Consider the following 27,949-nt stretch of genomic DNA (forward strand, 5'->3'; position numbering starts at 1 on the left):
GTGTGTGTATCATGCTACAGTGGTTGTAATATACTGTTGGTGTGAACAGTTTGTGTGAACATGTTGGCAACGTTTACATTAACGAGTGTAATTTATGAAAATAAATTTGAAATGTGAAGTTAATATCAACACTCTTACTATAAAATATTCAACCTGTCTCTTCCAAAGTCCAGACCCATCAATGGGAGACGGGGATGTCCAAGTTGGGTTAGGTTCACGAGGAAGGGACCACGGATGTCCCAACTGTATTCATGTTCGCAGTAGTTCGCAGTAGTTTGCAGTACTTCGCAGTTCACAGTTGCCCGGGTGCGCTGAATGTTTGCGCGATCTCATAATTATATATTCATGGGTTTCACCAAAGTCGTAACCGTCTGAGGGCGGTCTCACTATAGGCTTCTTTCTCTTAGTAAACTGATATACCGTGATATTACTTAACAAAATGATCACCCCGGCTTAAACCCAACTCACTCACTCTTCGATGAATGTGTGTGAGTGAGAGAAATAAAATAGTCACACCACAGGTTCACAACATACAGCAAAATGAACACTGAAAAAAAAATCAACAAAGAAAAAATGTTCCGACCAAATCTTAAAGCTGTTTTTTCAATAAATTTCAATTTGTTTACAGATCCTTGGTGAATAAAGCATTGCTCTGCTCTCTGCGTAGAGTGACAGAGGGCGACATGGAGATAGAGAGAGAGAGAGAGATACAGAGAAAGAGAGAGACAGAGAGAGAGAGAGAGTGAGACAGAGAGAGAGAGAGACACAGAGAGAGACACAGAGACAGAGAGAGACACAGAGAGAGTGAGACAGCTCTCTCTGTAGAAAAAAGATAGCTATGATAATTTTGGCGACACCCCCCCCCCCCCCACACACACACACTTTTTTCAGGATTCCCACAAATCAGGCCGCCAGGTTGTCCCCAAGGGACATGCACATTGGAGACTGACTACATGAAGCGCACATAAAATATACATTTGATGAGATGAGCAAAAAGGCAGAAATATGTAAGAATTATTTTCCGTTCAAAACATCGATATACAGCGATTACAGATGAAATTATCGCTATCTTAACTATGTCATAATCGAAACCATTTTTCATTTTCTAATTCGCCATACTTTTCATCCCACCCTCTTAACCTCTGACCTCTGACCTCTGACCTTTACCCGGTAGCCCAGGAAGCTTTCGTAACGGGTCCAAAGGGCGTCAAATGTCAGCTGTTTATGAGCGCGACTTTGGAAGATAACCGGTGCATCTAAACCCGACCCTCTCAACACAGGTGAGTCTTACTAATTCACTATCATTTCTAATTCGGATTCACCGAATCTCCACAAAATATAAATTATTTTCTTTGTCGATCGAAGCCTGCGGAAGCCATCAGATTGCGTCGGATTGGGTTTAAATACCACGCCAATGGACATTACATCAATATCTTGATAAATAGTAAACTGTTCTGGTCGGAATTATTTGTATAAACCCTTTATAGAATTTCACCCATTCATACACAAAGGAAAGTAATAATTAGATCGGCAAAAATCCGCGATGTAAACACAATCAATGGAAGGGAGGTAACTCTGTCTGGAGTACTGATAGGCGGTTATTTGTCAGAACAAATAACGATCTCGTTTCTATGGGTTCAAACCTCGACGAAATTATTTGGGTAAAAAAATAATGATAGTAAATTGCTTTGTTATATAAAATAGCTTTACATTACAGTATCAGAAATTCCAAGCCAAGAAGAAATATACAGAGAGATATTAGCCAGGATTTTTCGGGAAAAAGACTTTTCATGTACTTTTCAGTGTATGAAACTATAAAGTCTTTAAAATAATAAATACATAATTGCATTATGAACTTGGAAGAGAAAATAAATTTAAATTTGTATTTTACCTATCTGCTAACAGTGTTTCTGTTATTACAATCGTAAATGACATAATTGAAGAAACTGCTCTGCGTACATGTTTGTATCACTGACACTCTTCCATACCCTGGGAGGTAAGCACGCATAAATTGACACAATTTTTATTGTTTTGCGGCACGATATAATACAGAACATTTTTTCAACATATTTCAGTGTTTTTGTTGGGGATGCGAATTGGCTTAATCACCAATTTTAAAACAAATGTGTTATGTTAATGTACTATTTATTTGTGATGAGAATGGTATTCTAAAATTTGAAGCTTTGAGAGGGTATTATAATTTTAAGGTTATTATCAGCAAATGCTGCACTCGATATATACATACCCCTTTGTTTGAAGGAGACTATTAAGTTAGATAGAAACTGAATGATATTCATCATCATGATCATGGGAATTAGTAATGAAGAACTCCATTTACTTAAAACTCAGTAAATGTTCGCGACCATTTTATAATTATATTACAACCTATAACAAATAAACACACTCCCAGTGGTATGTGACATATGGCAAGTTAAAGGTATTGTACATCTTAAAAATATTTTTGAAATAAAGATATTGTACGAAAGATGTAAGAGTATTAGAATATAAATAAAAAAAATTCCACTGCTTAATACACACTAGAAAAGAATTGAAATTGATGAATTTGGTGAATAATGAAATTTGTTCTTTCTGTAAAGTTGACAGCGAAAGTCTCTCTCAAGGATATCTCCACTGTGATGCCTTGAAACCTTTCTTTATATCTACTTTAGACAAGACAGACAAGATTTATTCAGTAGCTAGGCCTCCAGCCCATAATACAAAAATATATACATGTTATATATCCTGCATGCATGTAGGTATGCTATGTATGTAGCCATGATTATGACATGTTTATAAATAAATAAAGTCAAATACTTATGCTTAAACAGCCAAAGGTTCTTCTCTTATACTTCTTACTTTCAGCACAAACTTTCCAATAGATTATTATAATATTTCTATCTATTGATGACATTAATGATAAGAATGTTAAATAATTTGAGCAATGTGTTAAATATTGTGCAAGGTTTTGATTTCTGACAGTTTGATATCTTGGGGTATAGTGAGAACATGATATTCATCTTCAATAAGAGATTTATCAAGAGAATTGCAGAAGATACAGAGGACTATTGAGATGTCTACCTGTTTCAACAATATGTTTAAAATCATTGCATCTGAAATTTGTAAATAGTTTTCTTAAGTGGATCGGTTTGTCAAAAGAAAGATGGGGTTCAGGGTTAATAAGGATTTATATTCTTTGTAATGTTTACATTTTGGTGATTCATTGATGGTGGAGTACCAGTTTTGAGTAAGACAGTCTCTTAATCTTTGTTTGAATTTAACATGTAAAAGATTTGAGTCACCAATATTGTGTGTTATCCAAACAATGCCAAACCGTACTCAATACATGACATGTGACTAATGTGGAAGTCCCTCTGTATCTAAATGAACAACCCTGTACCAATTTTCATTCCTCTACACAAATTAATGGACTGCAAAAGTAATCTGCCACATTCTCTTAAAGCCAAACTGTTATTTGTGTATTTGCTGAGACTAAGAATATCTACCTTATCAATAATATCAACTGTGCCGTCCGAACTTTTAAATTTTTTATACATCAAAGTATAATGTAATAATCACATAATGTTTTATTTGCATTAATATTTCTAGCATTAAGGGACCCTCTCATTTAACACTTTTCTTAAGATGATTAAAGATACTTACCACATTGAGATTTTTATTACAAACAAAAACAAACGCTTTGAGTGGAAGCTACCTGTCACCTTACCTACTTGCCTGTCAAATGAAGCTCCAATGTATGTAATGTCAAAGAAAACATTTGCCTTTTAACAGTCATACCAAACTGTGTGTGCTTCTATGTTGCCCAGGCCTCCTCCGTGGTCTAGTGGTAGAGCGTCCGCCCGGAGAGCGGAAGGTCCGGTGTTTGATCCCCGGTCTCGTCATACCAAAAGACGTTAAAAGATGGTTCTTGTTGTTACCCTGCCCGATGGGCCTGAGTGGGGTATTCATGTTAAACTGCGGCATGGTATCCCTGTGAGCTAGCACTATAAATCTGCATCAGTCTGGACTGGTACAAGCAGCCACACACACACGTGCATGCACGTTGCTATATAAGTGCAATAATCTTGGACGCGGGGGGGGGGGGGGGGGGGGTCCGTGCAGTAATGATCCCCTATGCAGCGCAGATCGAACCGATTGGTTGGTTACCATGTGTCATCCATTTGAGTGTGTGTTGTCGGTGCTCCTTATTGTAGTTCTCATGCTATCAACCACTAGTTTCTCTTATCTTTTGGTTAATATACAAGCCGCCAAGTTAGCATATTGCTGTGTCGTAAAATAACATTCACTCAGCGACATAACAACCACTACAATTGCCAATACAACAGTGAAGTCATGTTAAGCCTTGTTTCAAGTTCATCCTGGTGCACGGGATACTGTGTGTCGTAACTTGAGAGAATTACATCGTTTGGCAAATAAAACATGCTTATATGAATGTCTCAAAACAAAAAGTACATTATGTAAATAGACAATCGGAAAGAACACTGATTACTAGCTTGCAAAAAATCTGCCTTGCACGGTTGCCTCGTTCAACGTCACAAAAGCATGCTTTGGCTATATTTGGAAATTTATTTGACACAGACCACGCGATAGGTAAATGCGCGGGAAGTCTGAGTTTGGGCTATTTTGAACAGTTTATATCACCGCCTGCGCGTACCTGCTCATAATGTGAAGATAGCTCAATGTGTTGTTTGTTTGTTTGTTTGTTGTTAAACTCCGCACTCAGCAATATTCCAGCTACATGTTGGCAGTCTTTAAATAATCGAGTCTGTACCAGACAATTCCATGATTGACATCGTGAGCATCGATCCACGCATTTGGGATACGATGACAGCGACCCTGACAACCCGATCCCGTTAGTCGCCTCTTACGGCAATCATGGGTTGCTTAAGACCTGTTTGACCCCAGTGAATAGTGGTCACAGTGACGCAAGTCCTGGACATTCAGTAAATGGCGCCGAAGACCCGGGTTCGATTCCCGACATGGGTACAATGTGTGAAGCCCATTTCTGGTGTCCCCCGCCGTGATATTGCTGGAATATTGCTAAAAGCGGCGTAAAACCATACTCAGTCAGTTCAGTAAATGGACGTCAGTCGATATAATTTTCTTTCCTTTTTGTTTTACGCCGCAGTCAGGAATAACCCAGCATTATCACGGTGTCCTGTAAATATTCGTATCTGGGCAAGGCGAACACGTGACCTCACGCCGATAACAAACAATCAACTACTTCACCGAGCCCGACCATCCGATCCCCTTTTCAGTCGGCTTTCGCGACAGACATTACATCCTGGTGGCAAACTCTGACCCGGAATGATTCAAGTTCTTAAACTCGTGAAACCTGGTTAGGTACAATGTCCCACAAGATTCTTTCAGGACACTATGGTTAAATATCGAAACTTAGCTTCATCTACAGACAACGCATCTGGTTTGTGTTAAGAGGGTTGCATTGGATATAAGCAAGTGACATTTTTAATCAAAAATGAGTTATGTTATTGTGATTTTGTAGGCAATTGCGTTTGTTTGCAGGCAATCGCGTCGCTTGGAGGATCAAAGCGATACGGGTCTCCACTGTGAAAAATGCTGTTCCCATCGGAGGTCTCGTACTTCGTTTCCGGAAGTGTCGTTGCCATCGTCAGCGTCCTTGTATGGTACTACCGCCGTAACAAGCACACCCTTCCCAAACTACATTATGTCGACTCAGATCTTCATCGACACATCTTGAAAAGCAAACCTGGATTTACCGCCCCTTACCGACCGCCATTTTGGCTACAGAACAACCATCTACATACGATTGTAGCAACCTTGGTGCCAAAGACCAAAGTTACTTTCAAGCGAGAGTACATGGATCTCGAGGACGGGGGTGTAGTTGCTTTGGACTGGGCACAGGGCGGTTCAGAACGTCTTTCAGACAAAAGTACTATTCTCATTGTGTTGCCTGGTTTGACGGCGAGCGCGGATGATGTGGGCGAACTCTGCAACATGGCGTCAAAGCGAAGTTACCGAGTTGTGGTATTCAACAAACGTGGGCACGGGGATTCCGTATTGGCCACACCTAAACTGCAAGGCTTTGGTGATACGAAGGATATGAGACGCTGTGTGGAGTATTTACGAGAGAAGAACCCCGCAGCAAAAATTGTGGCTATAGGCTCCAGTGCAGGGTCGGGCCTTCTTGCCTCCTATCTCGGTGAATATGGAGCTGACTGTATCCTGGCAACCGGTGTATGTATATGCCCCGGATACGACGCCCTGGAACTCTTTACAAAGCGCATGAATTTTATCTACGAATTTCTTCTTCTTAAGTCGTTGAAGAAAATCTTGAAGAAACATGCCAAGGTTTTATCGCCATTGCTGGATCTTGATGCGGCGTACAGATCAACACGTTTCATGGATTTCGATACCCATGTCTATTGCAAATTCTACGGGTATGAAGATATTATTGAGTACTGGAAGTATAACAACCCAATGAGAAATGTCCTCAATTCATCAGCTCCCGTTATGTGCATAAATAGCATGGACGATCCCATTTGTGTAGCCAGGAATATACCATTTGACATGTTTCAAGAGAAGTCTGATTGGTTGCTGGTGACGACAAACAAGGGAGGTCACTGCGGTTTCCTGGAAGAATCGACACTGACGCCTTGGTCTGACCGAATAGCTCTCGATTACATTGACGCTGTGCTGGAGTTCCAAGGAGCTGAAATTGAACTATAGGTCAACTATTTGAACAATTACACATTTGACTTTTTTTTTAATTTTTAATTTCTCTTCTCTTCTTCACAATATATATTAAGATTTACAAACGTTGAAACAAATTAACAGAATTTTTTTCCTGATGACCACTACCTCTAAGTTCAACATAGATTTGCATATGTATTATGTAAGTAGTCTTTCAAATGTTCTTAAGCTTACACATCTATTACCTGTTCATGTCTTCTTTAACGTCATATTATCATTGTCGTTATATATGCATCTACTCTTTCCTTCTGTCTTTGTAACTGCCCCGTGGCCATTCCGTGTCAGAACAAGTCCCCATCAATCTATGCTGGTCGTCCAAATGTGCCGGGCTCGGTGACTCGGTTGATTGCGTGTCATCGTACCCCGACAGCATGGATCGTGGCTCATGTTATCAATCTCTGGATTGACTCGATTATGGACAGGTCGTCTTCATATAGCTTGAATATTGCCAAATTTAGCGTTAAGCTACATACACAAAAACTTTGTTATTACTGTACTACAGAACTGAAGGTTGAACCTATGGGGGCGCAATGTGTTCTAACCATTCTTGATGTTCGCCCGTCCCCATAACATTGGAATATTGCACAAAGCACCACTCTTACGAGCTCACGGGCTATCAACTATATCACATCAAAACACAGCATATTGATGTCGCATTCAATTTCATTTCAATAAAGTCAATTGTCACTTGTTTTCGTGCTTGTTTCTATTTATTGGACTGGCCTGTCGGTGTTGAACACGAGCATCACAGCTGTGCCCGTGCCTTAGGTTCATGGCGTAACATTTTACATTTTAATCCTTTTTATTCCCCGTGTATATGACACAAAAGGTTTGTTAAATTAACTTTGTTATTTATTTGCTGAAATAACTAGCTCGACGAGTACTGAGCTTTTCAGTTCACGCACACACACGCGCACGCACGCACACGGACACACGAGTCGCTTGTTGTGACGGGGCAAAAGTCCATATCCTATCTTCTGTTGTTGTCACTTACGTGTGTCCATGGGTCAATGAGATGCCAAAGTCAAGAGTCACACCGTCATATATTGCGTGATCTAAACATGATCTAAACATGTGATATGATGCTGTTGGTGAACTTCCACAGCGCCGTCCCAGATACAGGTTGGTATCCCTCGTCTGTTGCACTTTCTTTTCATTTTTTGTTGGTTTCTTGCTTAACGCCGCTCTGAGCAATATGGCGGCGGTCTGTATGTAATCGAGTCTGGATCAGACAATCCGGTGACATCATGAGCATCGATCTCCGCCACTGGGATTCGATGACACTCATCATCCAATTCGCGAACCCGGCCACCCGATCCCGTTGATCGCCTCTTAAGACAAGCATGGCTTGCTTGAGACTAACAGTAACCCGGTTCATCGCGGGACAGTTCTACTAATGATAACGAAAACCGATCGAGGTATAAATTTATTCAACCAAAAATTTAAACAATTGAAGTATTGTCATAATATCTGTTAGAGAAAGAGTATAGCTTCGGTCACTGCTGAAAGGAGTGAATTGTGAATTAACGCCGCTTTGAATATTATTCCAGTTATATTACGGCCCGCAGCTTCATGTGGGAGGAAATCCCGAAGTGATGCGCGCCTCAGATGTTTACCACTTTGGTGACACCGAACAAATGGATGGAAATGGTCGGTGTTCCTGATTACACAACAATCTCTTTACGAAAACAGACGGTGTAGAGACGGTGATCGTTGGAGTAAATGTGATCAACATCGTATGAGGAATGCATGAGCTTGTTTTGTACCCCTCAGTATATACAACTCAACTTGTGGCAATGATCAACATTTTCGAAAGGTAATACGTCAACTTGTGTGCATCTGTTGAAATAGCCAAAGACAATATTACGTGTAGACATGTTTAGTGAACAAAAGTCTGTTGATAATGCCTACGAACAACATGTGACCAATAATTAGTCACATCATCCATCAAAATGATAGTTTCGGACCAAAACAAAACAAAAAATCACGAAAACAAATTCATTGACCCCGCCCCCCCCCCCCCCCCCCCCCCCCCCGTAAAAAAACCCCCAACCAAACAAAACAACAACAAACAAACAAAACAACAACAAAAAACAACAACAAAACAACCAAAAACAAAACGAAAACCAAAATAATAAAACAACAAACAAAAAACCAAAAAAATGCCCCAAAACAACAACAACAAACAAACAAAATACTTGGTAGCAACATGTGATCAACTAAATGCGTTCACAGCCTGGCACCGTCGTCTCATGCCTCTAGTAACTGTGGAGATTGTTTGCAAGGGAAGATTGTTTCCATCGTCGGTAAGAGAATTGCCGACCTCCTGTAGAGTTACCTGAGGAGAGGGTGAACTGCAGCTTGTTCCACATGTGTTCAGTAGGGTTGAGGTCTGGTGATCGGACTGGCCACACCATGCGGACAAAGGTCTCCTGTTCGAAGTAGGCATCAACGACGACCCAGGCACGATGAGGTCGTGCGTACTCCTCCGTGAGGATGTAGTTCAGTCCGATGGCACCAGCATAGGTCTCACGTACATAACAAGAATGAGGGCGATCGGGTAGCCTAGTGGTTAAAGCGTTCGCTCACCACGCCGAAGACCCTGTTTCGATTCCCGACATGGGTACATGTGAAGCCCATTTCTGGTGTCCCCTGCCGTGATATTGCTGGAATACTGCTAAAAGCGGCGTAAAACCATACTCACTCACAACCAGAATGTCGTCCCTGTAGCGCACCCCTGTCATCGTGCCCCTCTGCTGGACATTGAGATCGGATCTTCCAGCTCTACTGATCCCGCGCAAAATCATGATTGATCCCCCGCCACTGCCGCCATGTTCGGCTTCGTTGGAATCCTGAAATCTTTTTCCTTGTCTTCGCCATACTCTAGCACGACGATGTGTGAAGTCTAGAGAGTATCTCGAGTCATCAGTAAAAAGTACTGGATCCGGATCCTGATCTGTCCAATTGGCGTGATCTTCATTCCATTCCACACGTGTTTGCCTATGCTGTCGGGTCAGTAGGATGCGAATGCATTCCCAGCGTGACCGAAAACCAGCCTAATGGAGACGATTACGTACTGTCTGAGTAGAAATGTTAGTGCCACTGGCGTTCCGCAGGTCATTTCTGAGTATGGTGGCGGTCACAAAGTGAGGACATCTTGCTGCAATCAGGAGAAAACTGACCCTGTCGACCAACTGCATGCGTTTGGTACCTGATCCAAACGTCTGGGATCGACTCCATGCCATGCTGATCACACTTTGGCTGACACCAAAGACGTTTGCAACGTGACGTCGTATTGACCTACTTTCAAGCATACCAATGCATCTGCCTAATTCTTGGGTCGTCAAACGACGCCTTTGACGATGAGGGGCACAAATGCACCCAGTTGTCGGATCCTCAGTAGCATACGTCATGCTCTCTGATAGTTATGTACAATGATTCCGTCACCATACATCCAAACACAGGTTTTCAAGCACATCGTGGGCATGACTGCATGCCTCTGCCCGTTCATCAACTGAGGCCCTATAGTTGTACTATAAACATTGTGCACCAGTTTTTTTTAATCTTTATTTGTTTGATTTTCTGAAAATATCATTTGAACTTGATCCTTAGCAAACTTTGAGTAATCTAATTCTAACTCATATATAAGACCACGTCAACTGAGAACATAATAATATTTCACAGATTGATTGTATAAGGTATAACAAAACATTTACAGACGCAAAACAATGCAAAACGTTGGATTTTTTAATGCCATCAACCACTAATCTTGGCTGGATTATCTACAGGCCGCCTTGTTATGGCGGGAATATTGCTCAAACAATTGTCAAACAGTAAACATATACTGGATTCAAGACAATAAGTCGTGGAAGCGAAAATAAGAACTCTGTGTGAATAAGTTGCAGAACCAACAGCTAAGGGTCATGCGTGTCACTGTTTATACACGTACACGCGAACAATGCAACTAGCAGCCACAGCACTGATGCGGCCTGAAGCAATCTTTAGGGGCAGTCGGGCAGCCTAGTGGTTGAAGCGTCCCCTCGTCACGCCGAAGACCCGAGTTCGATTCCCGACATGGGTACAATGTGTGAAGCCCATTTCTGGTGTCCCCCGCAGTGATATTGCTGGAATATTGCTAACAGCGGCGTAAAACCATACTCACTCACTGAAGCAATCTTTAATATCGCTCGCTCATTCACTCAAATGTGTCAATATGAACACATGTCCACCCACATTTGAAATTAACTAAGATGGCCGGCTGGTTAAAACGTTTTTAAGATTTTCCTGAATCCAAAAAACAATGATTTACAGTTAATATAAGTTTATATATTTATGTCTCCCTACTTTCACATACCACGTGGACAGATTATGAAATATGTCTTCAGACTGTAGTTTCTGTCTCCAACAACGAGGTCAGTGTAGGATGGTTTGTAGAATTGGAGGAAATACATGTCGTAAAAACTAAGTGCACTGTTACGTATTAAAAGCGATTCCGTGGCCACGCAGCCTAAAATAGAATCCAAAGGACTTGACATTTGTACTAGTCTAACAATACTTATCGGTATCGACTACTGACATGAGATAGCTGTGATCTAGGTCACTGTTACGTCAAGGCATGGTGTATTATTCAGGAACTACACCTCAAAGTGTAGACTCAAAAGCTAGTCATGTCGAGGTGTTTCAATGAGTTGGCAGGCTGACTAGTGGCTGATAGCATGACCTCTCGCCCTGGGGGTACCATGACAACCAGCCAGGACACACAGCCTCACCCGGTCCCATTTCATACAGACATGACGTACTCTGGACAAATTCTGACCCGGAATTATTAAATTCTCAAACTCATGAAACCTTTCCAGTTTAAAGACAATGTCCCAGCAGATTCCTTAGGTACAGATCATTTGATATTTATACATCTATGAGGCAGAATGTTTTGTCAAGAAAACCTTGCAACAATGTACTTTTTGCTGCAGTCTATTTAAAAAAAAATTCAACAGCTCAAAGCATAATTATTTTTTCAAGTATTTTTGGGAACAATCTATTTTTGTTAATCGGAATAGGGTCATAACAAAACAATTTTGAAAAAATGCATTTATGTGTGTACGATTTCAAATCCTGCTTTTTGTTTGTAGGCCTCGGAGGTTCATGCCGATTGAGATCTCAACTGTGTAAAATGCTGTTCCCACCGGATGTCGTGTACGTCGTTTCCGGAAGTGTTGTTGCCATCGTCAGCGTCATTGTATGGTACTACCGCCGTAACAAGCACACTCTTCCAAAACTACACTACGTAGACTCCAATCTTCATCGACACATCCTGCAAAGCAAACCTGGATTTACCTCCCCTTACCGGCCGCCATTTTGGCTTCAGAACAACCATTTACATACGATTATAGCAACCTTGGTGCCAAAGACCAAAGTTACTTTCAAGCGAGAGTACATGGATCTAGATGACGGTGGTGTAGTTGCTTTGGACTGGGCACAGGACGGTTTAGATCGTCTTTCAGATATAAGTACTATTCTCATTGTGGTGCCCGGTTTGACGGCGAGCGCGGATGATATGGGCGGACTGTGCAGCATGGCGTCAAAGCGAGGTTACCGAGTTGTGGTATTCAACAAACGTGGGCACGGGGATTCCGTATTGGCCACACCTAAACTGCAAGGGTTTGGTGATGCGAAGGATATGAGACGCTGTGTGGAGTATATACGCGAGAAGAATCCCGCAGCAAAAATTGTGGCTATAGGCTCCAGTGCAGGGTCGGGCCTTCTTGCCTCCTATCTCGGTGAATATGGAGCTGACTGTATCCTGGAAACTGGTGTCGCCATATGTCCAGCTTTTGACACCGTGGAATTCTTTACAAAGCCCTTGAATTTGATCTACCAATTTCTTCTTCTATCGTCCGTCAAGAAAATCTTGAAGAAACATGCCAAGGTTTTATCGCCGTTGCTGGATCTTGATGCGGCGTACAGAGCAAGATGTTTCACGGATTTCGATACCAATGTCTATTGCAAATTCTACGGGTATAAAGATGTTATTGAATACTGGAAGCATAACGATCCACTGAGAAATGTTCAGAATATATCGGTTCCCATAATGACCATAAGCAGCATGGACGATCCCATTTCTGTAGCCAGGAACATACCATTCGACATGTTTCAAGAGAAGTCTGATTGGTTGCTGGCGACGACAAACAAGGGAGGCCACTGCGGTTTCCTGGAAGAATCGACACTGACGCCTTGGTCTGACCGAATAGCTCTCGATTACATTGACGCTGTGCTGGAGTTCCAAGGAGCTGAGATGAGGTGAAATAGGTCAACTTTCTGAACTTTAAAAAGTACACCTTTGACTTCTTTTTTGATGTGTCAATTGTTGTCTTCCTCTTCACAGACACTAGATTTAGAAACGTTCAAAGAAATTCAAAAATACAAGTTTAAAGTATTTCAATGGGATTTAATTTATTTGCTGATTGGCTGATCATAGAATGGGTGGGGCTTGTTGGGCATTATTACACTAAACGTTGTCACTGATTATATGCTATTGTCTGAAGTTATTTTTGGTTGATTTTCTATTAATAGTGTTTCTATACGCGGATATACACAGTGTGCATACCGTGCATTAGGTATACATCTCGATAAATGCAAAAGATATTGAAATCAAATTTTGAGAACCAGTTATTTTTTATTTACTCTTTCCTTCTCTCTTTGTTATATCTGTTTCAACTCACAAGGTTCAATCTTTGTTGGTCCATTGCATGATGTTCCTTCTTGGTGTACACCTGTCCTTATAATGCTGGAATGTTTGAAGCAATGAATGTCAATTATATCTCACAAAAACACAAATTTTGATGTAACATACAATTTCATTTCAATAAAGTCAGTTGTCAGTTGTTTTCGTGCTTGTTGCTATTTACTGAGTAGTGATGCAGTAAAACTTGTGAGATGGATGTAACACGAATATAGTGCCGATGTAGTTAAATTTGTGAGATGGATGTAAGACGAATATGGTGACGATGAAGTTAAACTTGTGAGATGGATGTAACACGAATATAGTGACGATGTAGTTAAACTTGTGAGATGGATGTAACACGAATATAGTGACGATGTAGTTAAACTTGTGAGATGGATGTAACACGAATATAGTGACGATGCAGTTAAACTTGTGAGATGGATGTATCACGAATATAGTGACGATGTAGTTAAACTTATGAGATGGATGTAACACGAATATAGTGACGATGTAGTTAAACTTATGAGATGGATGTAACACGAATATAGTGACGATGAAGTTAAACTTGTGAGATAGATGTAACACGAATATAGTGACGATGCAGTTAAACTTATGAGATGGATGTAACACGAATATAGTGACGATGAAGTTAAACTTGTGAGATAGATGTAACACGAATATAGTGCCGATGAAGTTAAACTTATGAGATGGATGTAACACGAATATAGTGACGATGAAGTTAAACTTGTGAGATAGATGTAACACGAATATAGTGACGATGAAGTTAAACTTGTGAGATGGATGTAACACGAATATAGTGACGATGAAGTTAAACTTGTGAGATGGATGTAACACGAATATAGTGACGATGTAGTTAAACTTATGAGATGGATGTAACACGAATATAGTGACGATGAAGTTAAACTTGTGAGATGGATGTAACACGAATATAGTGACGATGTAGTTAAACTTATGAGATGGATGTAACACGAATATAGTGACGATGAAGTTAAACTTATGAGATGGAAGAAATGAGAAGAGAGTGACGATGTGGTCATGGATGTTAGATTGAGATTGAGTCCAAAACCGTATACCAGTTGCAGGCAAGTGCCTACGTCAGACCTCGGCACTTGCAATGATTTTTTTCTATTTCATCCGCCCGACTTGCAGAACAAAGGAGTTTATGTGTTAAAAATTACACACGGCTAATTACTGTTGATTGATAACTGACAAGTACTAATCTATCGTCGGTGAATAATATGGTGATTTCACAACTGACGTTTTTATTGTGATGCTTACTTTTCCTCGTGTTTATCATAGAAACTATTTTTCATTTTAACTTTGTTAGTTATTTCTTGAAATAAGTCGCTACACCGAGCTTGTCAATGTAAACACACTCCGCCTCACGCGTGCCGCTGGCAGTCCATGTACTATCTGATGTTGTTGTCACTTGTCCATGTCCATGGGTCAATGAGCTGCCAAAGTGAACAGTGTCACACCACCCGATATTGCCTGATATAAACGTTAATGTGAGGGTGTGGGCTGAAACACGGCGCTACTGTCCTAGATACAGGTTCGTATCACTCACGTATCGCACATTCCACTCTTCTTGTTTGTTGTGTAACGCCGCACTCGGCGATAAGACGGCGTTCTGTAAATAATCGACTCTGGACAGTCATGGGTTGATAAAGACCAATTGTAACACAGTTCTTCACGGGGCACTTTCTGCAGTGCATAGCGAAAACCAATCAAGGTATACAGTAAACTACGGTTATAACGAACTCAAAGGGGCCACTAATTATAGTTCGTTATAACCGTAGTTCGTTATAACCATATATACAACGTATAAACAGCAAATGGACGGGACAAAAACAACATTGCGTTATATCCGTCAGTTCGTTATAAGCGTATTCGTTATAAACGTAGTTACTGCATATCAAATTATTCAACATGACATTTCACCTAATGCAATATTGTTATGATTACTCTGTTTGAGAAAGAATATAGTTTGGGTCACTGCTTCAACACGCTTCCCCTTCTCTCAAAGTAGTCAAACAATGGTGTTTCTATTTTCACATTTTGACAGCACACCCAGCATATCCCTCTGGGTGTGCAATATTTTTATTACTGAGGTAAAGTACTCTTTTAGATGGTTTTTAATGACCTGTTCCTGATGACAAAAATATCTTTTATGTCCGTAAAACTTAACACCAAAATACATGCCATTGCTTGCACGTGCCGCAAGCAGTAGAGCCGCACACGTACGTAGGTTGTCATTCCTGATTTTGCCATTTTCGAGGAAGGTCGATTTTTCTCTGTGGATCAAAATGTCTGTCATTCGTATAGATAGTGCTATTCATACAGTTGTGATTTACTTGATGTCATTCAATGTGTGTGTAATAACTGGTGATGTGGCATCTGTAGCTGCAGCGCGCGGGGCGTCTACGGACTATTGTCATGCTGGGAACTGAAGCCAGCGTGCAGTGGCCAATACGTTCTATGTTCCACTGTCTGTGATTGGCAGGCAATGGAGCAGGTACCAACAAACCCAAAATGTTGACGATCGACCCCGTTTAGGTCAACGACAAGAGTACAGTATCGCTTGATCGGAGGCTTACGAAAACGAGCTCAAACGGCGAATCAAATTGCTGCACGCTCTCATTAGGCTACTAGAGTACGGGTTACGGGTCAGACGATTAGAAATCGTCTATAGCAGCTCATCTCCATGCTCTACGTCCACGTGTTGTGCCGCCCATTACCAACAGACGCCAACCATGTACACAACCTCGACATCGGGGTAATCGTCTGTCACGTGTCATGTTTTCAGACGAGTCCCGATTCACTTTGCACTTCCTTGATAAGCTTGGTCGTGTCTGGTGACGTCGAAATGTACGTCAAGCCAATGTCAACCTGAGACCTCATGACAGATTTGGCGGTGGATCGGTTATGGTATGGGGTGGCATCACCATGACGGAGCGAAGCCCACTCTATATTGTGCAAGGAAAGGTGACTAGACAGTACTATCGGTACAACATACTGACACCCTTTGCTGTCGATCCCGTTTTCAAGTCGTGTGGATCGACGTTTTGTCTTTCAGAAAGACAACGCCCGTGCTTACCGTCCACGAATCGTCAATGCTCACCTCCAGCAGCACAACATCCATAGTGAGTGAGTGAGTTGGGTTTAACGCTGCTTTTAATTGTATTTCAGTTATGTCACGGCATGTCAGCTTAATGCGGGAGGAAAGCCCGAAGTTTACCACGAGCATGGGTATGGTGCTCACAAACCTTGAAACATTTGAACCTACAATCATAGGTTTCTGGCGTGCCCAAGAAATGCAACTCTACACAGCGAATCGCGGCGCATTAGACGGCTGGGCCACCCGTGGCCCGATAACATCGATAGAATGCCATGGCCAATGACCTGGGAGAGTGCGTCAGAGCCATCGACCGCCGACCACGTTGGCTGAACTTGGCCAGACAAATATATTTCCGACTATGCCATACTTTTTTAAAGAGGCAAAATTAGTGACAAATACGAACGACTACGACTACAGAGAATAATGTTTGTATTGCATCTCTGACTGATTATGAACAGCCGAATATATAGGCCGTTAAGACGTTAAAATACGGTATTTGTAATTACCCTGCCTAGCGCTGGCCATTAAGCCAAGGAGCTAAATCAGGGACTAGTCGGCTGGGATTCAGTATACTGTGTCGGAGTTGGGTATTCATATGAAACTGCAGCCGAGTATCTCAGTGGGCAAGTACTATAAAACCGTTTTAAAGGAAAATATTTATTATGTGAACGTCTTACCTTTTGTTTGCAGGCAATTACGTGCCTTGAAGGATCATAGCGATTGAAACCTCTCGACTGTGAAAAATGCAGCTGTCTTCAGAGGTCACGTACGTCGTTTCAGGAAGTGTCGTTGCCATCGTCAGCGTCGTTGTATGGTACTACCGCCGCAACAAGCACACCCTTCCAAAACTCCAAAATCGAGACTCCAATCTCCATCGACACATCTTGAAAAGCAAACCTGGATTTACCGCCCCTTACCGGCCGCCATTTTGGCTACAGAACAACCATCTACATACGATTATAGCAACCTTGGTGCCAAAGACCAAAGTTACTTTCAAGCGAGAGTACATGGATCTCGAAGACGGGGGTGTAGTTGCTTTGGACTGGGCACAGAGCGGCTCAGAACGTCTTTCAGGCAAAAATACTATTCTCATTGTGTTGCCTGGTTTGACGGCGAGCGCGGACGATATGGGTGAACTCTGCAACATGGCGTCAAAGCGAGGTTACCGAGTTGTGGTATTCAACAAACGTGGGCACGGGGATTCCGTATTGGCCACACCTAAACTGCAAGGCTTTGGTGATGCGAAGGATATGAGACGCTGTGTGGAATATTTACGAGAGAAGTACCCCGCAGCAAAAATTGTGGCTATAGGCTCCAGTGCAGGGTCGGGCCTTCTTGCCTCCTATCTAGGTGAATATGGAGCTGACTGTATCCTGGCAACCGGTGTCGCCATATGCCCAGCATTTGACGCCCTGGACTTCTTCACAAGGCCGTTGAATTGTATCTACGAATTTCTTCTTCTATCGTCCATGAAGAAAATCGTGAAGAAACATGCCAAGGTTTTATCGCCGTTGCTGGATCTTGATGCGGCATACAGATCAAGATGTTTCACTGATTTCGATACCAATGTCTATTGCAAATTCTACGGGTATAAAGATGTTTTTGAGTACTGGAAGCATAACGATCCACTGAGAAATGTTCAGAATATATCGGTTCCCGTTATGTGCATAAATAGCATGGACGATCCCATTGCTTTGGCCAGGAATATACCATTCAGCTTGTTTCAAGAGACGTCTGATTGGTTGCTGGTGACAACAAACAAGGGAGGTCACTGTGGTTTCCTCGAAGAATCCGCACTGACGCCTTGGTCTGACCGAATAGCTCTCGATTACATTGACGCTGTGCTGGAGTTCCAAGGAGCTGAGATGAGGTGAAATAGGTCAACTTTCTGAACTTTAAAAAGTGCACCTTTTACTTCTTTTTAATTTTGTCCTCTGCTTCATGATAGATGTACGAACGTTTAAAGAAATTTTCATATACCAATTTAAAGTGATTCCGTTGGACCACATTCACAAGCCAAAGTAAAGATCACGTCCAGTAACGGACAAGCTGATTGACTGATAACGGAATGGACGGGACTTGTGTTGCATAATTACGAACGATGTCACTGATTTTGTGTTGTTTTCTGAGATATTTATTATACGCAAATTTACAGTGTGCATACCTTTTTCATGTTTACACCTCCATAAGCGCAAAAGAGTCAAATCTTATATGATAATTGTTATTTTTTATTTCCCTTTTCCTTCTCTCTTTGTTATTTCTGGACTTGAGCACAGAAGGTTCAACTTATTTGTGGAGGTTACATGTTTTAGTCATGATTGATGAATTGGCCGATCATTGAAGGTGATTAAAGATGTGTCAAATAGACACTAAGGGAAATTCAAAGATTGCTGGAGACGGTCACTGTCAGCCTAGACATTGATCTAATCGATACTACGATAGTTTGGATATGCATTTCTTCATTTTCTTCTCTAGGAACGATCGTAGCTAGAATATTCGTGAACGATCATGCAGTCAAACATTCTGACGTTTCCCAATGTATACTAAAACGCTGAGTTCAAGATTAAAGGGTCTAACTGATCAGATAGAACGCTTCTGTATGTATTCGTGCTTGGGAATTCCCAGGGGTTTCCCCAAGAATGTGGATGTAGTCCGTTAGTGTTTACGTCATTTCAAGAACACGGTCTCGTCAAAAACGTATGAACGTCAAATTATATCGTTAATACAGTCATGATCGTCAATTTCGCTGTCATGTGACCGACCTCTTGTCCAATGGAAGAGCCCTAGATCGTGTAAACTTAAAATACCACTGTTTGATAGTGATTCATAAACACATGTTCAATATAGAGTCGGAATCGTAAATTGTTTCCAGCAGAGATTTCTTATGACCATGGAAAGGTGTTTGTCGCTTGTATTTTAGCGTGTACTATGTGTGACCTGCTGATTGTGTGTCATCATGCCCTAAAACACAGGGTGGCCATGCCTAGGCTCCATTATACACAATAGGCAGTCATAAAGAAATGAGTGAGTGAGTTGGATTTAACGCCTCTTTTACTAGTATTCGAGTTATATCACGGTGGGTCAGCTTGAAGTGGGAGGGAAGCCCGAAGTGATGCAGGTCTCAGATGTTTACGACTTCGGTGAAACCCATGATCACGGGTATGGTGCTCACAAAACTATAAAGATTATCGGGGCGAACAGGGATTCGAACCCACAATCATAGGTTTCTGGAGTGCCCAAGGGACGCAACTCTGTACAGCGAATCGCGGCGCTTTAGACGACTGGGCCACCCGTGCCCTCGGTCACAGAGGATGTTGCTGGACATTCACATCCTCGATTTTCAAGCATTTTTATCTCCATTCAGATTCTATTATGATAAAGACATGACGCTATAAATAGCCATCCAATCAAATGGTAAGCATGGGCGAGAGACATTCTGTGCTAAAAAAATGCCTTTCACTCTCTCCATCATTCGAGAAGGATTTACACATCTCGATGAAACATCAGCCATTTAGATGATTAGACATCATGACTATCTATCTGTATGCATACTAATAGAAGAAGGGTAAGCATCGCTTACTCTGTGTTCCTACAGACAATCCAGTGATTGACATCATGAGCATGGATCTACGCAATTGGGATACGATAACATGCATCAACCAAGTCACCGAGCCTGACCCCCCGATCCATTCAGTTGCCTCTCATGACAAGTATAAGCTGTTGATGAGTAATTCTTACTCGGAATTCCGAAAACATTTTTTGTTTGTTTATTTGTTTTTTATTCATACGACACTGTAATACAGAAATAGTTTTGGATTTTTCGGTAAAAACTGAAATATAAGGAAGGAAAAGAGAAGACAATGGACAGTCGACAGTCGATAGGGAGATAGAAGGATGGTGTGTGTGTGTTTGTGTGTGTGTGTGTGTGTGTGTGTTTGTGTGTGTAGTTAATCGTGTGAGATGAATGTCCAAAACCCGTTTAAGGCATGTGCTCGAGGCTAAAGAGCACATTTACCTCAACCGTCGGCACGTGCAGTGGCACCTCTTAGAGTTCATTCAACCACAGTGGACTGGCAAACCTATGAAACCTATGCCCCTGTTGAAAATTGCATACACCTGATTCCAATCGATCGATAAGTACTTATCAGCCCATGTATTGTGAATAATAACTGACTTTTTCATTTTGATACTTACTTTTCCTCGTGTATATTATAGAAAATATTTCTTTGTCCTGTGTTGCTTATCGATCGACTGAGCTTGTCAACGTCAACCAACCCCACCTCACAGGTATCGCGTGTTTTGACAGGGCAACAGTCCAAATGCTATCTGATGATGTTGCCACTTAGGCCATCCATTTTTTTTTATATGTGTTTCTCATCTCCAAGCTCAACCAGCAACAGAGGGGGCGACCGAAATGAAATATAAATAAATAAATACAAAAAATGTTTTTCACTGATTTTGGAACTTATTTTATGACACGTTAAAGAGTGTGAAACACTGGGTACCAATCTTTAAATTACTTTATGACGTAGATCGAGACACTTTGCCTAGGAAACGAGCTTTTAATTAAGCTGAAGATAGATCAAGCTGACCTTAGTTTTTTTTATGAATATGCAATTGTAGTCGTATTTTTTTAATCACCGGGCATAATTGGCCGCAGCGGAGGGTAAAATTGAGATACGTACCTTTTTATCATTTCACGTCGGAGGGAAAGTTCAGAGAGGGGGTATCATAACGGTTCCTTACTACTCATGGAGCTGCCTGATTGGACACCTGGACACGGTGACAGATTGGCAGATGAAACATGAACAGTAAACTGTTGTAGAACAACTGTATGGTGCTCTTCATTGTGAAGACACAAGGCGACACATGTAGTATACCACAATCCACATGTTGTCTTTTTCTTACCATCACCCAAGTCTATGTGCTTCTTATCAAAGTCAATGTGCTTCTCACCCAGTCTATGTGCTTCTGATCCAAGTCAATGTGCTTCTCATCCATGCAATGTGCTTCTCATCCAGTCAATGTGCTTCTCATCCAGTCAATGTGCTTCTCATCCAGTCAATGTGCTTCTCATCCAGTCAATGGGCTTCTCATCCAGTCAATGGGCTTCTCATCCAGTCAACGGGCTTCTCATCCAGTCAATGTGCTTCTCACCCACGTCAATGTGCTTCTGATCCGGTCAATGTGCTTCTCACCCAGTCTATGTGCTTCTGATCCAAGTCAATGTGCTTCTCATCCAGTCAATGTGCTTCTCATCCAGTCAATGTGCTTCTCATCCAGTCAATGTGCTTCTCCTCCAGTTCTTAACACTATCAATTACCTGAGCTTTCCTCCAAGCCGTGGTTTAGGACTCCAATACACCCAACCCCGAGTCCCACTAAACAAAATTGTCCATCCCCACAAGTCGTTTTAGCTTCAAAGCTAACTGTAATATTGCCACATTTATGAAAGGAAATTACTGAAATTTGAACTGAAAACATTTATTTTATAATTTTTCCCCTGTTCATGAGGAAGGCTGTTTCATGTGTAGATGACCGCCTCCGTGATCTAGTGGAGACTCGGAACATTGGGGTTCAATCCCCAGCCGCGTCATGCCCAAAGAGGTTAAAAGAAGGGATTTGTTGTGACGCTGCCTGACGTTTGGCATAAAAAGGAGAAAACAAGGACTGGCCGGCTTGGAGTCAATATAGTGTGGTATGAGTGGGGTATCAATGGACACATTGTATGTCTGTGGTCTAGCACACTACACCTGGACTAGTACAAGCACACAAGCACACACACACACACACACACACACACACACACACACACACACACACACACACACACACACACACACACACACACACACACTCGCGCGCGTCGCTATGCTTGTATATGAGCAATAATCTTGAACGCGACTTTAATTCCCATTTCATCTCACCTCGCGTATAGGTTATATGCATGAACAGGTTGACTAAGCTGAACAGGGTGAACTCCTATTCCAACTTTGAATCTCTTGTTTTCAAAGTTTTAATGCTCATAAAAACTTATTTCAGCTTTGTAATCTCCAAATACAGTGGGGCGTTGGTGGCCAAGTGGTTAAAGTATTCGCCTGTCACGCTTTTGACCTTGGTGATATTCCCCACATGGGTACAATGTGTCAAACACATTTCTGGTGTCCCCCGCATATGTCGTGATCATGAGGGGGGAAAGGTTGAACGTCATACGATACGCGGACCACTACACTAAGTTACTGATGGCTAGCTACAACCTGGTGGGAAGGTACAACACATTCAATCGTTGCCCAGTTTCGTGTTATCTCACACAAGCAACAGTCCAAATACTATCTGATGCTGTCGTCACTCTTGCCTGTCCATCGGTCAATGAGATGCCAAAGTCAAGAGAGTCACACCACCAGATATTGAGTGATATAAACAGTTGGTGTGACAGCTGAACCCAAACCAGTCTATTCCAGATACAGGTTGGTATCTTTACTTGTTGTCCACGTATTTTCATCAAAGTAAACTACCGGGCAAAAGAAATATACACCCATGTTTCATGGTGGCTAAAATGATACAAAAATGAAATGGTTATTCGATGGTGATATATTTGATACGTGTATCACAATTTTTCACCTTTTCCGCGAAGTAACCTTTTTGGTAATTTTTTGTTTAAATTCAATTTTTAAAGTGTATACATTCTTTTGCCAAGCAGTTTAGATATTAAATAATATATTATGGCTGGAATATTGTCGAACTGTTTTAGATTATAGCCATATAAAGGATTCCTAGCATGTTGTCTTGGTGGGAGTGAGTGAGTGAGTTGGGTTTAACGCCGCTTTTAACAGTATTCCAGTTATATCGTGGCGTGTCAGGTTAATGTGGGAGGAAAGCCTGAAGTGATGCAGGTCTTAGACGTTTACCAGTTCGGTGAAACCCACGAGCACGGGTATGGTGCTAACAAACCTAGAAACATAATCGGGGCGAACCGGGATTCGAAGTCTTGGTGGGAAAATGTATGAACTCTGTATGAATAAGATGCAGCACCTGGAACAATGGGCCATGCGTGTCACTAATCGAACACGTCAGCAATTCAAGTATATCTAGGCGCCAATAGCTGCAACAGAATTGGTGCGGCTTAAAATAATATTTACTCACACTCACTCACTCATCCGCCCACAGTGAAGTTGGACGGGTGGACTCTTTCGGCAGCTCCGAGGAGTTTCTGGGGCTTCTGTCCTGCCCCACATTGAACAACAAGTGGCACATGTGGTGTCTCCTTGTTGGAAATATGCCTCTGGTCAGCCAGAAGAGAATGGGCATCCGGTACGATGAGACATCCTCCTGCATATTTGCCATGTTTTTCCTGAATCTTGTCAATCACATTTGTGTCAAAAGGGACAGAATACTCAATTATACAAATTATGCCATTGGATTTATCAAAAAGGACAAGATCAGTTTTGTTGTCCTGGGTAGGTCTGAGTCTGTATACGGGTCAATTCCAAAGAAATATATATTTATCATTTTCCATGGCACCCTCTACATATTCTGGGTCGTACCATGGATGTGTTAAAACCACAAGCATGGAGAAGGTAATAAAAGGATCGCTTAAGACACTAAGCTGGACATCCACTAACAATGTGTTGGACAATCTCATTACATTCATTGCATAATCTACATTTCGTATTAACATTTTGATGCAAAATCACACTGTTTCGAGTGGGAAGTGACAGCCTTCTGTTTCACTTTTCTTGCCAGCCGACTTCATCCAAGCGAAGGGCTCTGCAGGGTTACAATCTTTTCAACTCACTGCACATAAACTCCATTATTCCTTAATCAAATTTGAAAATACGTATTCATCCGCGTTTTAATTAATGAAGATTGCCGAAGAAGTAACGCATTTTCTAAAAAAAACACTAATATTGTTGTGAACCCTTTAAAAACAGTGATCGACAGGTTATATAGTTCACTGAAGTTAATATACTCTTGTCTGCACTTTTTCACATACCTCGTTGACATTTTATGAAATATGTCGTTATACAGCGAAACTTATGCTCTTAAGCACTTTCGGTCATACATAAATTTTGTCTTCAATGAGTTCAGATTGTCACAGTTTCTGATGACAAATGGAAGGTAATTCACAGAACAGGTGCGGCTTCCTGGAAAGCTCTGTCGCCGTAGGTCTTCGGTGCAATAGATCTTGCAGATAAATGTTTGACGTAAAATATGAATAAAACTGTGTTTGCCGAGTAGGGGTTTAGGCATGTAAAATGTCCTTTGCAGTTACCTTTAAAAGTGTACGTGACAAATGTCCACAAGTACACACTATAAGTGACATCAGTACACTGCTCATCGTTGTCAACACCTATTGACCTGAATGCTAGCTGCGGTCCATTGAGACCCCCTTGTCAAAACGTTACGCTGTTTCATGTCGCTGAGGATACCTCCTCAAGATACTGTTTCATATTCAGGAATCAAAGCATATATAGCATCAGTTATGGGTATGTGTTTTTTATGTGTTTTAGGGGCGGTCGGGTAGCCTAGTGGTTAAAGCGTTTACTCGTCACGCCGAAGACCCGGGCTCGATTCCCGACAGTGGTACAATGTGTGAAGCCCATTTATGGTGTCCCCCGCCGTGATATTGCTGGAATATTGCTAAAAGCGGCGTAAAACCATACTCACTCACTCACTCATTTAATGTGTTATGCCAATATTGAGCTTTATGGTATAACTATATTTCGAAAATCGTCCTACACACTAACCAATCTTTATTATTCTCTTTTGGTTGGGTTGGCAGCTCTAAACCCTTGACGATTGGATGCCCATCAATGCAGTTGACGCCGCAGACAATGTACGTCGTTACCGTCGGCGTAATCGTCGTTTTCGTAATCGTCGCTTGGTACTACCGCCGCAACAAACACAACCATCCAGAGTTGTATTACCTTGACTCGGACCTCCATCGACATATCATCGAAACCAAACCTGGATTTACCTCCCCTTACCGGCCGCCATTTTGGCTGCAGAACAACCATGTGCATACGTTCATTGCGGCTTTGATTCCTAAAGTGAAAATGTACTTTAAGAGGGAGTACATTAATCTGGAGGATGATGGTGCTGTTGCCTTGGACTGGGCACAAGACCAGTTGGACTCTCTTACAGACACAAGTCCCATTCTCATTGTGTTGCCTAGTCTATCAGCGTGCGCGGACGATATGGCCGAACTCTGCCACACGGCGTCAAAGCGAGGTTACCGAGTTGTGGTATTCAACAAACGTGGGCACGGGGATTCCGTATTGGCGACACCTAAACTGCAAGGGTTTGGCGATGCAAAGGATATGAGGCGCTGTGTGGAGTATTTACGTGACAAGTATCCCGAAGCAAAAATTGTCGCTGCAGGCTCCAGTGCAGGATCGTGCCTTTTGATGTCCTATTTGAGTGAATACGGAGCGGATTGTCTCCTAGCAACAGGGGTATGTATTTGCCCTGGATATGACGCTTTGGACGTGTTTACAAAGCCAATGAATAATGTTTATGAGTTTATTCTACTTTCGTCCTTAAAGAAAATTCTGAAGAAACATGCCAAGACGCTGTCGCATTTAATTGACATGAGGGCGGCGATCAGAGCGACAAATTTTAGAGACTTTGATAAGCAAGTCTACTGCAAATTCTACGGGTATGAGGACAGCCTTGAGTACTGGAAGTGTCAGAATCCAATGAGAAATATTCTCAATATATCGGTTCCCGTCATGTGTATAACCAGCTTGGATGATCCAATATTTATGGCCAAATATATACCATTCAACATGTTTCGAGAGACTTCCGATTGGTTGCTAGTGACAACAAATAAGGGAGGTCACTGTGGTTTCATTGAAGAATCGACACTGAAACCGTGGTCTGATAGATTAGCTCTTGATTACGTCGATGCTGTGCTAGAATTCCAAGGAGCTCCGAAATAGATTAATGTCCAAGTTTTGTTTAATCTTTGACAACAGATTGCCAACTATTTAGAGGGGTATGTGCTCTGTGGTCTGGCGGCCAGTGGTGCCCTTGCCTAGATGTTGTAGTGAGTGCATTGTTAAGCTGGGACATTGACACTTTGTTTTGTGGGTAACCATCGGCTCTTAGATTGAAATACATCCTACAAACTGAGTTAAAAGTGTGATGAGTGAATACAGTAAACTTGTTTGCTGGTCAGGCCCCTTTAAAACTAGTACTGGTACGGGATAAGAAGTGATAGGGAAATGCCACACTAACTCTGCATAAACCAGTTGCATCAATTCACGTGTATAAGTTACTGTGGACATTCGCAGTTTCAGTATACCATGTATATGTTACAATAAAACTGAAACGCCCCGTTTTGTCGACATGATCTTTCAGGATTTGTATGATTAGAGCGATAAAACCATTTCCATAATCAAAATATATGTCTGTTTTAAGTCCATTGTACGTTTCCGATAATATCATTGACATGTGATAATGATTTTTTTGGGTTTGGTTTGGTTTGTTGTTTTACGCCGCATTCAGCAATATTCCAGCTATATGACGGCGGTCTGTAAATAATCGAGTCTGGACCAGACAATCCAGTTATTTACATCATGAACATCGATCCATGCAATTGGGATCGATGACATGCATCAACAAAGTCAGCGAGCCTGACCACCCGATCCCGTTAGTCGCCTTTTACGACAAGCATAGTCGCCTTTACGGCAAGCATGGGTTGCTGAAGACCTATTCTAACCAGGATCTTCACGGTTCACATGTGATAATGAAGCACTATAATAGTGAAGATACCAGGTGTTCGCGAAAAGGTCAGCGTATCCTGCCCCTTCGGTCTCATCCGTCACAAACACATGCAAAGGCAAGTGAATTGTTCACATGAAAATACATGGGAACATATGGCACGTGTAAGACCAGGGACTTGCACCGGCCATGTATAATCACGCCTATGTCAAGAACCAGCGCTCGACTTTGCATGTCTGACGTGTGTCAATGATTAAAATAGTATTCTGAGGAAATACCACACCTTCCCGTTTTGCTACCGGCCAGCTTTAACCACAAGTATCCAGGTCATAATTGGACTTTGTCATCAAAGTTTAATTCCCGGATCTGACATTTGTACTCACATTATCAACCACTGTTCGACCCGGAGCCGTGCAGTAACACTTCATTATATACACCTGGGTAAAAGTAAAGCACCGCCATTTTGTGTTTTGCATTTCCCGAAATTCCATGTATATATCTACGTCAGACATAGATATCAGTTTACAATTTTTAGTAATGTCTGCAAAGCCACCAATACCTGCTGACTTGGTTCAAGAATCCTCTATATCCTCAGGTGATCCAATGTCATTCAAG

The 27,949-nt window shown here is 41.8% G+C and overlaps 2 protein-coding genes and 1 pseudogene across 3 annotated transcripts; all 3 read left to right on the forward strand.

Annotated features, from left to right (window-relative positions):
• The first annotated feature begins 1,181 nt into the window (after window positions 1–1,181).
• On the forward strand, window positions 1,182–13,575 carry LOC139455254 (protein ABHD15-like). Of its 2 annotated transcripts, none has more exons than XM_071236806.1 (2): window positions 1,182–1,280; window positions 11,880–13,575. In XM_071236806.1, the coding sequence occupies exon 2, from the start codon at window positions 11,921–11,923 to the stop codon at window positions 13,049–13,051; it is 1,131 nt and encodes a 376-aa protein (XP_071092907.1). In that variant the 5' UTR covers window positions 1,182–1,280; window positions 11,880–11,920; the 3' UTR covers window positions 13,052–13,575. The 2 variants fall into 2 exon arrangements, with proteins under 2 accessions (XP_071092907.1, XP_071092906.1); XM_071236805.1 differs by lacking the exon at window positions 11,880–13,575 and adding an exon at window positions 5,542–7,417.
• A 3,778-nt stretch (window positions 13,576–17,353) lies between these two features.
• On the forward strand, window positions 17,354–18,484 carry LOC139455255 (protein ABHD15-like). The gene has a single exon (XM_071236807.1). The coding sequence runs from the start codon at window positions 17,354–17,356 to the stop codon at window positions 18,482–18,484; it is 1,131 nt and encodes a 376-aa protein (XP_071092908.1).
• Window positions 18,485–22,782: 4,298 nt separating this feature from the next.
• Window positions 22,783–26,550, forward strand: LOC139456031 (phospholipase ABHD3-like; annotated as a pseudogene).
• Window positions 26,551–27,949: the final 1,399 nt, after the last annotated feature.

This window comes from Haliotis cracherodii, unplaced genomic scaffold, assembly GCF_022045235.1.
Source record: "Haliotis cracherodii isolate W230 unplaced genomic scaffold, xgHalCrac1.p SCAF_11, whole genome shotgun sequence".
Taxonomy (NCBI): domain Eukaryota; kingdom Metazoa; phylum Mollusca; class Gastropoda; order Lepetellida; family Haliotidae; genus Haliotis; species Haliotis cracherodii.

What these genes read in the sequence shown, in the direction of transcription:
- LOC139455254 (XM_071236805.1), top strand. Translation starts at nt 5,593, where the DNA reads ATGCTGTTCCCATCGGAGGTCTCGTACTTCGTTTCCGGAAGTGTCGTT.
- LOC139455255 (XM_071236807.1), top strand. Translation starts at nt 17,354, where the DNA reads ATGCAGCTGTCTTCAGAGGTCACGTACGTCGTTTCAGGAAGTGTCGTT.